At 32.0% G+C, this 14,394-nt stretch overlaps 1 protein-coding gene across 2 annotated transcripts in view; it reads left to right on the top strand.

Annotated features, from left to right (window-relative positions):
* The window catches only part of LOC113555546 (homeobox protein homothorax), a 96,513-nt gene that overhangs the window by 14,751 nt on the left and 67,368 nt on the right, over positions 1 to 14,394 (top strand). For both annotated transcript variants that reach the window (XM_026959960.1, XM_026959959.1), the window contains exons 4-6: positions 2,471 to 2,521; positions 6,061 to 6,111; positions 6,723 to 6,977. In XM_026959960.1, the coding sequence (XP_026815761.1) occupies positions 2,471 to 2,521; positions 6,061 to 6,111; positions 6,723 to 6,977 (357 nt within the window). The remainder of the gene's footprint in view (positions 1 to 2,470; positions 2,522 to 6,060; positions 6,112 to 6,722; positions 6,978 to 14,394) is intronic.

Here is a 14,394-nt window from a genome sequence, read left to right as displayed (position 1 = left end):
TATTTACTGCTATAAGGTTTTATAGACTGTTGTAAAATGCACTGTGTTTAATATTGTATAATTGTATATTATAATATGTATAATTATTTAATTTAAATATCGAAGCAATTAGAATTAAATTAATTTGAATTGAATTTTCTTTGATTTTACTACTTAAATAATATTTAAATCGAGATTATGATGAAAATAACATTTTTTTTTTATTATATTGACTGTATGCACCTATTTCTATTGTGTATTTTAGTTTTTCATCGTTTTCGCCAATACTACCATGGTTTTTTTTTTTATTACTTTACGTCGTTAATGCCGTAGTTGTCGTTTTTTTTTTTTTTTTAAGCCGTAGTAATATAATAAGATCCAGGGGATAAAAAAACCAAAGGTACATTGTGTGTACCGTATCAGAGAAAAAATCCATTAGACCACCTTAACATATTTCTTCACAACGTCCCACGGTCGTTGCGGGACAACAACAGTCGGTATTGAGAAAGAGTGTAATATAATATAATATATATAAAGTATTTATTGTACAATGTATTAAAATGTATTTAAAGGTAGGTGATATTATATAACGTTATAAAAATGATAATAATAACAACAAACATAGTAGAAGTACTTGTAATGTATTTTGTTGTTCATATTTTTTAAGATTTTCATTTTTTTTAAAAATTAAATTAGTTTGTCTACCGCGGTGTTATAATATACTTTGACGCTTACAGGCGTAGAGCATAACAACAATGAATTATTGTTTAAAAAAAGTAATTAAATGCAGCTTCAAGCGATTAAAATTTAGTTATTTTTTGTAAAAATGAATTTTGTATAGTGTTATTAGAATATTACTTGCAATTTATTGACATTATTATAGAAACTAGATAATTATACAATGATGAAAATAGCCCCAAATGTAGTGTCATAGATTTATTTTGTGTTCATATCCTTCAAATTTACACAGTGCTATTACAATATATTTTATAAATACACATTATTAATCTTATGTATTAAACAACTTATTACTTTGTTTATTTGAGAATTATTGTTATAATTATAATACATGTATGATTATCCATATCTTTAAAAAAAGGTTTTCAGATATTTTACTATCGTACTAATAATTCACGAAGCAAAGCAAAGTATATATTTTAAATATAACTAAACAATTTATAGGAAAATGTAATGCACTTGATTAATATAAAATAAGAAACTAATATATTTATATATCTATTAAATTGGTTAAGACGTTTGGATATGTATAAAATAACTCATTACAATTAAAATTCATTAACTTTTTAGATGTTTTTGTATTAGATTATTATGAATTAACTTCTTTTATATGCATACTTTAAACAATTATATTTTTATGGTATTCGTTAAAACTGATCACATTAAATTATTATTCTAAAATTAATCTGTTGAAATAAACATCGTAAAAAAAATGACGTCTCACAGGTTCATTACTATTGCGGTAGCCACGGCATTTAAATGTAAACGGCTCATAAACGCGGCAGTCACATGCTGCTATTTCTACCCCCATAGTGTTATTATTTTTATTGTTATTGCTACTTAAACACCCTGGTTTTATATTTATACTTATTTTATTATTCTTCTTATTATTATTAAATAAGATTTATAGATCTGTTTCATTAGCCTAATCACTATGCAGCAGTATATTACAATATAAAGTAATATAGTGTAGATTATTATATAATAAAGCTTATAGATACATTTATAATACATACCTACCATAATCATTTTTAATATTACTATGTTAATTAATTACTCAAGTTTATCCGCTGTCTGATTGAAATACGTTAAAGAATTCTAAATACACGTTTTTTATTATAATATAAAACAATAAAAATATGACAAACATAATAAAAAAAATAAAAAAAACGAAGATTACGCATGTAAGTACTAAGCTGTCTATACGCACATCGGTGGGCACTAACACACTTACATATTTTATATATTATGTGTATGTGTGTGTACTTATACGTGTATATATATGTATATGTATATTTATAGACAGACGCGAAAAATATGCGCGCGCGCCCCAACAACGGCCGCGGCTACGACGGGTTTAATTGCATCGTAAAACCACTGCCACCACGTCCCGCGCGCGCCCGCCGACCGACCGACTGGCTGGAAGGCTGACTACAAAATCGTATTCGCGCAGTTACATTGTTGTTGCTTATTGCTACGGCTAAATCGAAAAATGCGAGAAAAAAAAAATCATGAAATAAATTTGAAAAACGACTTACGGTCGAGCCTTATATTACCTGCTGTTCTTTTTAACAACCAATCCATAAAATAACCAATGTGTGACAGCGGCGGCACCGTTAACAATATATTATATTCGAATACCACCTACTTATAGAAAAATTACTGAAAAAACGAAACATAATCTTATAATACTATACGAATATACAATTCTTTAATATGATAAAATTAATCACATTATGGTATTTTATTTTAGATACGTCAAGAGAAACCGTTTTATATGGCTGATGCTGAAGTCGACTCATTGGTAAGAATATAATAATATTAATTTTACGATTCAAATATATCGTTTTTAAAATGCAGAATACTTACGTAGACACCTATAATAGTACAGTAAACTGTTGTTGGAACTCAATACACAATACATTTTATTGTATCAATATAGATCAAAATAGTTTTGATATTTTTTCAAGTTTAGATACACTACTTGTATTGAATTACAATATTATATTGATACGAATGATACGATATAATTTATCAAGTGGTGTGCCTTTTTTTTGGGAAGTATGATATTGGATTGAGGTCTGGATAGTATGGTTGCTGGAAATATTAGTGTATACATATGTACCTAAATTTATTGGCTAATTCCAGTATATTATTGTGTGTTGTCCCTGCTGTCTTGTTTGAATCATGGTCAAGTGAACAATATACTGAAGTTAGTACAATGCGCGCGCGTGTATATATATATAACAAATACAGCTCGTTAACTTTGTCATCTCTGTCAGCTTATTGCGACTAGGAAGAGAGAGAAAACGCGTGTCGCGTTTTCTACTATAATATAATATACAGATATATGTAATGTTATTACTATTATTTAATTCCACAAAAACCCCGTAGTGATCAATTTGGTGATGAAAAAATAAAGATCAATTGCAATGAGGCGTAACTATAAACTAGAAGGAAATTGAGTATTACCTGCACCACCGACGCCGCCGTCAATGATTATAATATTATATAGCGCATTAAAAATAATGATGTTAAGGTGAGATGGAAGACATTATGAATGGTGTAGCTATCCTATATGATGGTGCTAAAAATTAGGAAATTGTAGTGGCGTATACGGTGTGTGTCTATAACCAGCACCAAAACAGAAACCTAACTGACCAGAAACTATAACAATTACTAAAGGTGCCAATATATATAGAGTGGCACATCTTTATAATGCATACTACGGGCTAGAGAACTGTTGGACCGTGATTATTGTGACATCGTGATCCGTGAAAATACTACTTAAGCAGGATGTTGCGGCAATATCGTTTACTTGTATCTCTTCAGTAACACGAAAAAAAGACAAAAAACAGACAACAGCAATATTTCTCATACGACACGAAATTTAAAAAAAAAAAATAACGACGACGGCCAAAGACAACGTAACAAATAACGCGATATTAATATAATATATAAATATTTCTCCTGTGTGTAAACATATATGTATTATATTATATATATTATTATTATATATATATATATATATACTAAATATCTTATACACATATATTATGTTTCTCTGCGGGGGACAACTACTTATATAAAAGCAGCACACAACATATGCGCCATCATCATCATCGCTATAGCACAACGCAGAAGAGTGGAAAATGGAATCCTGTTGACCTTATGTGTTGTTGGCCTCTCTGAGTTTGTGTGTGTGTGTCGCGCGCTCGTATGTGTGTGTTTTTTTCTTCCACATTTTTACACATTCCAACACCATACGTCGTCCGCGCCGTCCGCGTCGTCCGCGTCGTTGTCGTCGTCGACGACGCCGCCGCCGACGAGGGTACGTATATTGTAACAGCTATAGTCGACGGAACGACCTGTAGCAGAGGGTGTGTCGAATTCGTGGAAGGTGTCCACCGTTTCTCTTTCCAAGAAGCAAAAAAAAACGAAACGAAACAAAATAATATTATGTATATCCCTCCGGTGCACGATGCTTATAATATAAAATCACACACATACACCATACACACACACGCTACGGTTAGTAGTTGTATAGTGAATAGTTGTTGGCTACGGTTCGTTATTATAAATGTACCATCATCATTTTGTTGGCATTCGATCAATTAAACATATTATTAATAGAGTTTTTAATTTTAGACCAACAGCATCGTGTTGTACTTATAATATACTTACTATATAATACTCATATATAATATCGTATAAGTACGTTGTTATAGTTTTTCCTTCGATTTCTTTTTCCACTGCATTATTATGATTGTCCGCCGCCATTTTCATGTTTTTTAATACACTGTATAATATTAATAAATATAAAAATAAAATAAAATATGGTCTCCAACTCATGAGAGTCCCAAAGGGCAAAGCGGCGGCGGCGGTGCTCACAAATAGCTTATAATTAAAAAATATGTGGCAGCGATTGTAAACCGGTTTACCTGGACAATGGGAGTCTGGTGAACATAATATATATATATTTAACTTATATACACACATATACATGCAATCTATATATACATATATATTTGGGTTTCTACTCTTGATTTTTCTTGCATTTGAATCGAAATGAGAATGACATAGGTACAAGTTTTAATTATGATTATATTATTATTTATTATATTTTTTTTCATTGAATAAATAATTTAGTATTAATAATTTAAATTCTTTAACCATTGTTAATGTATAATATTAGTATAACCATACTAATGTTTGTTTTTGTTCATTTTTTCATTAATGTAATAGAGCTAATAAATTTGTATCTTTAAAACTTTTCGAATTATTTTATTCATTAATTTCTCATAAAAAGCGACTAACTACATTTTATCATTTTATAATATTCAAACTTATCATATTATAACAAATCAGTGTATTGTGTATTTCTACTATATATTTCATACAGATTTCTGTATAGGTATACATTTTATAATAAATAATAATACCCAATCAAAATTTTTTAACTGTTTGACCTCGTTTTTACTATACAGAGCTGAATTCTAGTATATTTAATATTTTATTATTTGTATAAAATTTTTTTAAAAATTGGTATATAATTTGATTACGAAAAATGCGTACACAAACATCAGTCAACGGCGTTAAAAAAATCTTCAACACACGAGAATCGATGATCACGTTAATTAATTATAACTACCGACCACCAAACCACGCGTCGATATAATCGCGGATTAAATAAAAAACGACCAACATGACGTACACTTCATATAAATCAAAAATAACGTTTCAATTTGTAACAAGAGTAGTAAGGAGGTGGACGGCAACGGCGACGGCGATATGAATTATAGTCTCTTGGTTGTGTGTGTTACACCATACGGCAGGTCTTATATACCTATAAAGCCACGCTCGTCATCACTACTTATACACAGATACTGATGGTTTAATATTTACAAAAATATAAATAAAAAATTGTTAATTAATATTTAGTACCTATCGTTTAAATAAATATATATGTACAATTTATTTTTATTATAATGTGATATGATGTAGAAAAATCTAGTCATTCTTGTGAACGTGTTTAACAGTGAAATAATAAGTTATAAAAATTAAGAAATTAATAAAATCGTCATCAGATTTTAAAACTATTTATTACACACTTATGTATCATTACTATATGTTACTACAACAACTATTAGTTACTACAACCACTATAATATGTCTAAATACTACAGTCTACAACTTATACTATTACGACTATTATAGTTACTATATTACTATACTACTAACTACTACTATTACGTAACTAGTGTTACTACTGGGCGTGATTTATTATAAGTGTAAAAAAATGTTTAACGACTAATAAATCATTAAATATGACTTTTTTTACAGATGGTGCAAGCAATTCAGGTGTTACGGTTTCATCTATTGGAGTTAGAAAAAGTAAGTATTTAATTAGAATAAATACGAACATATAACATATAATAAATTAGAGTAGGCGCAAGTATAATTTATGAGTGTTTAAAAAAAAATCTACTAGTAGGTATATGTACATCGTACATATGATTTCAGTTAAAAAAAAAACCGACAATGAATTCTATGATAAATATTTTTAAGGTTTTTGCACCGATAATGACGATAGTCAACTATTTTATTATTTTTTATATACATACATGTAACTAACATATTCACTATAACTATTTATATATATTATTATAACATAATAATGTTACCCGTCTTATATATGACGGTGTGGTCTAACCATGAAATGTGACCGATCTGCAACGGCCGTGGTAATACTACACCATCACACACATGTGTTTCTTATTTTATTTTTTTTCGGAAAATTCTTCATAATCCTCCGTAACTAACGGCCCTTCGTCACGTATACATATGTGTGCGTGTGTGTGTGCCTGGCCGCTGTCGCAATATCGTGCGAAATATTATTACTTTAACGGTACACGTACTAGTGAATAATAATAATAATAAAAGACGTATGTATTTATATATTATAGAAATATACGTTTAAAAATGTAATTTTTTTTTCTTTACAGGTTCATGAACTGTGTGACAACTTTTGTCATCGTTACATCAGTTGTTTGAAGGGAAAAATGCCAATTGATCTCGTGATTGACGAACGAGATTCGTCGTCATCAGCATCCGCAGCAGCAGCGGGTGGAGGTGGTGGAAAATCCATGTCTGAACTGGGAGGTTTGGGCGGTCTAGGGGGCGCTACTAACGGCAATAACGACGGCCGCAGTAACGCGGATTCAACATCGCACACAGACGGGGCGAGTACACCAGACGTTGTAAGTACACAAATAATTAACTAATAATTGTATAATATAATATAATCTATGTTGTTTATATGTACACGTTTTAAGAGAAAAAAAGTTTATCATTCTTGTTGAAACCGTCATCATTGCACCAATTACTATAGGCCGCAATCTGTAGTTGGGGGTGTTGAATTTATATAAATCAGTTTATAGGAATTTTAGAACTTTACGTATTAATGATTCAAAAAATAAATATACTTAGCACGTATCATTTCATTCAAATCGCGCGAAACGAAACGTCTGCAATGACGATAGATGTATTCAAAATGTGGTAGATATACGTACATATAAATAGGCCGATTTTTCCGTTTGTTTTCTTGTCGATATTGGCGACAATGTTTAAAGCGTATTAACACGTATACATAATATATGTAATAATATTATATGCAGCCGTCGCCGCAACGTTCTCCTCGTGTCACTGCACGGTATATGTAGCACCACCACGTTTTCGTTGTTGGGAAGACCGATGTGTTACTATTACTATATATATATATATATAGGGGGACCACCACGCTCACACATGCACACTCACACATATACACGCATAGTCACTGGTTTATAACAAATACAATAATAGGCATATACACTTACACATGCACGCCAGAGGGTGGGTTAGGAGGGTGTAGGGTTGCGCGTGAAATGGAATAACAATAATAATAATATGAAAAAAAAGTTGAGAATTTGTGCGCGTTTGAGAGCATTGTAACACTACCGGTATATACATATATACAAATACACACTCACACACACACACACACACACACACACACCGGGTGCGGCCGTGGCTTCTGTATTATATACGCACTACGTGTATTATACCGACTGAGGCCCCCGTCCATGTCCCCATTCCACTCCGGTGTATACGTTTTTTTTTTTTTTTTTTGGGGTGCGAGCGAAAAACTCCACGTCGTCAGTGGTGGCGCAGGAGATGGGTTTTTACTGCCGCTGCTGGTAATTGGTGTCAATTCGACGGGCGACCATCATTCACACCACCACCGCCGCCGTCACACCGTACAAACGCGTATATATCCATCCCTTTTCCGACCCTTCACCCTCCGTCAAACCGAAGAGGGTATACTACTACTGCACTACTACAATAATAGTAATAATGACGACGTCGACAGGGGGAAATCGGTTTTTTTATTATTATTATTATTCGGCTTACACACGTGGTACATCATTGTGTTTTCTCTCCGCCGCCTTTCTGGTTCGCAATCGTCAGACTAGTTTACACGGGCAAACAAAAAATACGAACATAGTGGGTAGGATCTCAATGTCGTATAGGTATTATATTATTCTATACGGTGGGCTATAACGAAATTGTTATTGAAAAGAGTTAAAATAAACCGTGGTTGATTGACATAGGGATTTTGTCTTTTACTGCAATGATACAAAATCCGGGAATATTTTTCGAATAGATTAATACATTCTATTTGCCGAATCATGATGAACAGAAAATGATGTAAACTAATATATAATATATTTCAACCGATTAGAAATATTACATTATAATTCTTGTATCCAATTACGTCGGAACTGGTTATAAAGTCATGAACTATTGTTTTTATATGCTTCGATATAATATAAAACCATTTTTTCTTTCAAAAATATCTTTTTACTATATATATATTGTGTATACTATTATGCATCACACTATATTGTATATGTACACTATATGTTTTCTCGTTAATGTCGTCAATAATAATATTTTTTTTTTCGAAAAATTATTCCGGATACTTGTACTTGTATATAATATATATTTTTATAATTATATCACCAGCTGCATGATATTATATCATAGCGATATGTATAATGTATACATATTATTTTGCGCGCCTCGAGTATGAACCTACTCGCGTATGACTATAGTTAGTTTTTAGACAAAGACACACGGGACGCTATTTATATATTCATCCGTCGTACATGTGCCCGGGGTGGCGGCGGCGGCGGGACATGGCTATTTGGGTTTTTGAACCGCCAAATGAACGAACACAACCCATAGACATTACGGACTAGAGAGGAGATATTTCCGTGAAACCGAATGCCAACGAACGCTCCATACTAACGCTGCGCGTGTTCGTGTATTCCGAGATGAGCCACAATGTGACATCGTATATTTTCATCTTGCATTAATGTACAGATAAATCAGCGGCCCACTGCCACATATATATTATAATATAATATCTTATAATGCACATAAAACGTATAAGTGTGTGTATGTGTGTGTACACGTTGATAAACGCGTACGCGGGTTATCGCGATCATCACGCTTTATTCAAGTATAGTGTCTGTTACGGCACTTGACTGCGAGGCGGTTTGTTGACGAAATGCGTCCGTTCAAGTATCGATGACGATGATACTATAATGTAATAATGAATTTGGCTATATAGATTTTTTTTTCTCTCTCAAAATATCGTAGTCACCAACGTTTAGGCGCATGAATGTTGGAACTTTTAAAAGTTTTAACTGATTACTCAAAGTCATCGTGGTGCATATTATGATATGCAGCAGGCCTTCAGTGGACCGTCGAGTTGAGTCTCGTAATCGAATCTGATTTTCATACGCTATAATATAATATTATACTGTGGCGCGTATGGTAATTTTTGATTTGATTTAATAAAATCGTGTGGGGCGTCCAATTATTGACGGCTGCTGTACGTTTCATACTGCGGAGATGAGGCGCATGTTAACCAATGCGTTTTTAAGTATTTATAATTTAAAGGTAATGGCATGGAATTGTGTAATACGATAATCTTCTTGCCCCAACTTTGGGCAAACGAATTCTTCGTAGGGTGGATGTTATATTGGTATAATTTCGTTATATGTGCGCCCTACTCAATGTGTGTCATTTTTTTTTCGTTTGAGTGACTACGCGCTCTCGGCGCTTTTATTCGACGTTGTCAGTGAATTATTTCATTTTATGGCCATCACCACTAAATATAATTTTATTAATTTCAATTACTTTGACATCGCCTGTCCTGCAAATGACATTTTTAAGAAAGCAGTCGAGGTGGCATAAATATTGTAATGTCGTTATATACTTATATATTATGTATAATATGTATATATTCTGAATACTATACCTTAAGTTTCAAATAAAATTAATTATAATATTACTAAATCAATATTAATGTGATTAAAATTTTAATAAATATCCTTGTTTTTTGCTTTAAACAATAAAATACAGCTTTCCAAATATCATTAAAAAAAAGCTATAAAAAATTAATATTTTTGTAAAAATGTTAAACAAACACTTTTGATATGTACCTAGAAAAAATTCAAAATCTACTATTTACTGACTTTGGTACTGCGGCACTTTTTAGCAGTATATTAATATTTAAAAACACCAAATATTTAACTCGTTATACCTTTATAATTATTATACAGTATAATTACCGGAGGTTGGTATACACTCGTTAATAAAATGTGCATACATTCGTGCTGAAATATTAATTACACTATGCGTATTTTTGGTGCGATATAACGTTCTCGGTGATTATATTACCTAACAATAATTATAAAATTGTTATAATATATAAATATGTAACGATACACAGTTTCAAAAAACTCTAGTTACTAGAGTCTAGTGTAATATAATGCGGCTACGAACGTTGTCTGCAGTGTATACTACCTAATTAGATAATGTACAACAATTTGCTGTGACGGGTCCTGGGACGGGGAGGTATAGTGAAATAATAATAATAAATGCGCACGTTCGTCCACCCCGCCAACACACACACACACACACACACACACACACACACATAATAGGATTTGTAGCCAGACGGTGGTGTTTTTCACTTTGCTCAATTGCTCGTCGTGCTGCCGCCGCCGTAGATGTTGTCAATAGTTAATGATAAAAGGGAGCGCGACGCTTAGCGTATATTTTCCCCTGCGCGTAATTAGACGTGTATATCGCATATATATTGCTGTTTCTCCCCGGTCACCATCGAATCCAACCCTGCCCTCACTCCCCGATATGATGGACTGTACGAGGCACACAAGCTGCACAGCACGGCCGCCGTTCGGCCAAGCTAGCCAGCCAGCCCGCCGACATGACACATGCACACTACATACCGCATGCACTGTCGCCGCCGCTGTAATCCGATTAGGTTAATCGCCATTGCCGGTCGATTAACTTAAAGTCAACCGAATGTGCTCTACGCGGTAACTAGGGTTTCAATATTAGTCGTGTTTTTATTATACTATTGCTTAATGGTATATGTTACACATTATTTTAACGACATATTTTTTTTTAATATTACCTGTATACCGGTAGTAGAGCTGAGTCTGGTGAAAAAGAAGATTTTATTTTAATTAAAGTTAGCACCGATTTTATAAGACCCATCATAATACTTAAACATTAATTCTTAATTTTTCTTATAATAAAATGTATCATAACCAATACATAAATATAGCACGAGTATATATATTATTCCTTACACCAATAATTATTATAAATTACTAAATAAATATTTTTATTTAATATAGTGATATCAAGTCTGCATTTCATATTTATTAATTATTACAGTTATTACAATAATTCTGTTCATATAAAATACATACTAAAAGTATTCGTCTTAACCAATTATTAATTTGTATATACACTCTCACGCATTTATGTACGTGGTTCAATTGTATCACCTTTAAGTGTGTACTTTCTCAGTGCCATTGATTATTTATAATTTTAATATGTAGGTTTATTTTTAGCTTATCATCAAAACCACGTAATTACTATAAATTTTACTATTTTATTTATATCATATCCATTATAATTTAATTATTCGGATTCGTATAGTTTTTCGTTTTTTCGTTTTAAATATCCGTTTTCTGTAGTAGGTATGATGACACGATGTCACCCGAATTCTAATTTTAATTTAGATAATAAGTTATAGGCATTATTTTTTCTACTTTAGTTTAAACATGGATACACTTTGTGAGTTCAATTTTAGGAATGGAAACATCAGTAAGTAATATGTAGGAAACATATGTGGTTTACAGCAGCCCTTGAGATGTATACTGATGCAATCGTCGTCGTGTGAAAATATATTATGTGAAAAATATATATAACACACACACACACACACACATACGGTTTTAGGCCCCCAATAGTTAGTGAAAAGGGTGTGATGATGCCAAAAAAAGAACACTAAGCGAAGGCGAGACTTTGTATATACACACACTATATGCACACCGTATATATCGTATAAAACTGACATACACGCTATCTGGCCACGGTGATGTATATATTTTTAAAAATTCAACAGCTGCTAAATATGTCAACACTATGTATATACACACGCATTCATGCATTCACACACAATATAATAATTATAAAAAAATATTTAATCAAGGGTTGTGGTAAAATATATCTATAATAACGTTAAATTCAAATTCCAAAATATTAATTGCAGCACTATGACATTAAATATTATATTATATAATTATATTATGTTTGTATATATTATAACTTACAAAACACTTGTATTGATTTTAGAAATTCAAGTTTGTTTTATTAAATTATAATTTATTATTTTATTTTAATATTATAGTTTTGTTATGATACAACCCCAGTATAAAAGAAGAGATAATGAGCTATAAAGTATATAAACGTAATGTAGCCTCATTTTTTTATCGTGTGCGTTCCAAATGTAAAATATACAATTTTCTCTCGATTATTTAATTAAGTACATAACCCGGTGCAAAATAGATAGTAATAAAGCGATAAACTAAGGTCGTCACGATATAATACCATCAACATAATAATATGTAGGAACATCGGTAGTAAAAAAACGTTTAAAGAGTATACGCGCGCGCGTGTAATGTCTTTTTAACAGCAGCCAAAGCAGTCGCCGTATACAAATAGTACACGAACACACTGTAATCTGCATTAAATTGTATACGTTCGGTTAAACGAATATAATCAATGCGCAGGCGGTAACGTGATAACTATGAAATTATATACTCATCATAATAATATAACCTACCCGGTACCACTACCTATACAGGCGTAATATGTATATATGTTTTGTAATATATATTTTTTGAAAACAACAGTTCGGCCATTCTATTTTCGTTCTATATACGTATTATTATTATTATTATTTAAAATATAGGTAGTATTAATATTTTCAGTTAACACTTTTCGTGACAATGCAAAGTTTTTAATTCAATTCACCGAAAGTTCGTTGTATAATATGTATATACGTAGGTACCTGCAGAGGTTTAAATATTTTATTACTCGTTGTACTATATACATATATATATATATATATAATGTGTCTTGCCCCTCAAAACGATGACGATGGCGTGTCGGTTGTGCGGGGTTTACCCTAAATTATGCACCGCGTTCATACGGTTATTTCTTTTTTATTTTCGGTTTTTATTTTATTTTATTTTTTTTTTTTTTTTTGGTGCTGCTGGTATATTGAAATCGGTCGTAGGTCGTAGCGCCTTTTTCTCTCCCCTAGCATGCACACGTATCAAACACATATACACACATACTAGAGTTTATTTATTATTTATCATTGTTGTTGGTTGTTGTTTTCGTTATTTTTGGATCAACAACAGCACCGGCGTAATTTGAAAATCAAACACGCCATTGTTTAGTTTTTGAAAAATAAAATGTGTTAAATATATAAGTAAGTGCATAATATACAAGCGTATGACCAATTTCGAAACTAGTTTAAAATTATTATAGTGTTTTTATTACCATCGTCTTTAGTCATTAATTGTTTTATTAAACCCGTATATTGTTTAAAACATAATAATTTCAGTGTTAGGTAACGGAGAGCGGCTATCACCTACCTGTAACTATATTATTATATTCATGTGTAGAGTAGCAACGAGACGAGAGGAAAAAAAATCCAATGTCACATCAATAAAATGAAGACGTGTAGTCGAGAATTGTTTCAGTTGTTTCGCCGGCAGTCGCACTTCTGCAAAATGTGGTACCATACCAAGTGAAAAAAATATGTATGAAAAAAAATTCAACAGTTCGCGGACACCACTTACAAAAGAGAACAGTGTGTATACACTGTAATATAGTGTGCGTGTATGTACAGGTAGTAGACTGGGTCGTTGAAAAATGCACAACGCATCGGCAGCAATTAAAAACAATGATGATTCGAAAAACGACGGCGTGCTATATAAGCATACAGCTGATGTATTTATATATATCGGTGCTGGTGATAGCTGGTCGCAATGCCGGCGGTGTGATCTATACAACAATGAAGAATGTACTGGAATGCGTTGCTGGCACTGCAGATGTTTGTATACGGTCGAGATCAATCTCTTATTTGGCGTTTCCCATTATATCGCTCAACTGGTCGATATATATATTTGATGTGTGTGTGTGTGTGTGTGTGTATGTGTATGTGTGTGTGTGTGT

The sequence above is a fragment of the Rhopalosiphum maidis genome, chromosome 3 (genome assembly GCF_003676215.2).
Source record: "Rhopalosiphum maidis isolate BTI-1 chromosome 3, ASM367621v3, whole genome shotgun sequence".
NCBI lineage: Eukaryota > Metazoa > Arthropoda > Insecta > Hemiptera > Aphididae > Rhopalosiphum > Rhopalosiphum maidis.
Note: the sequence above shows the minus strand (reverse complement) of the source record. Positions and strands in the feature narration are given on the sequence as shown.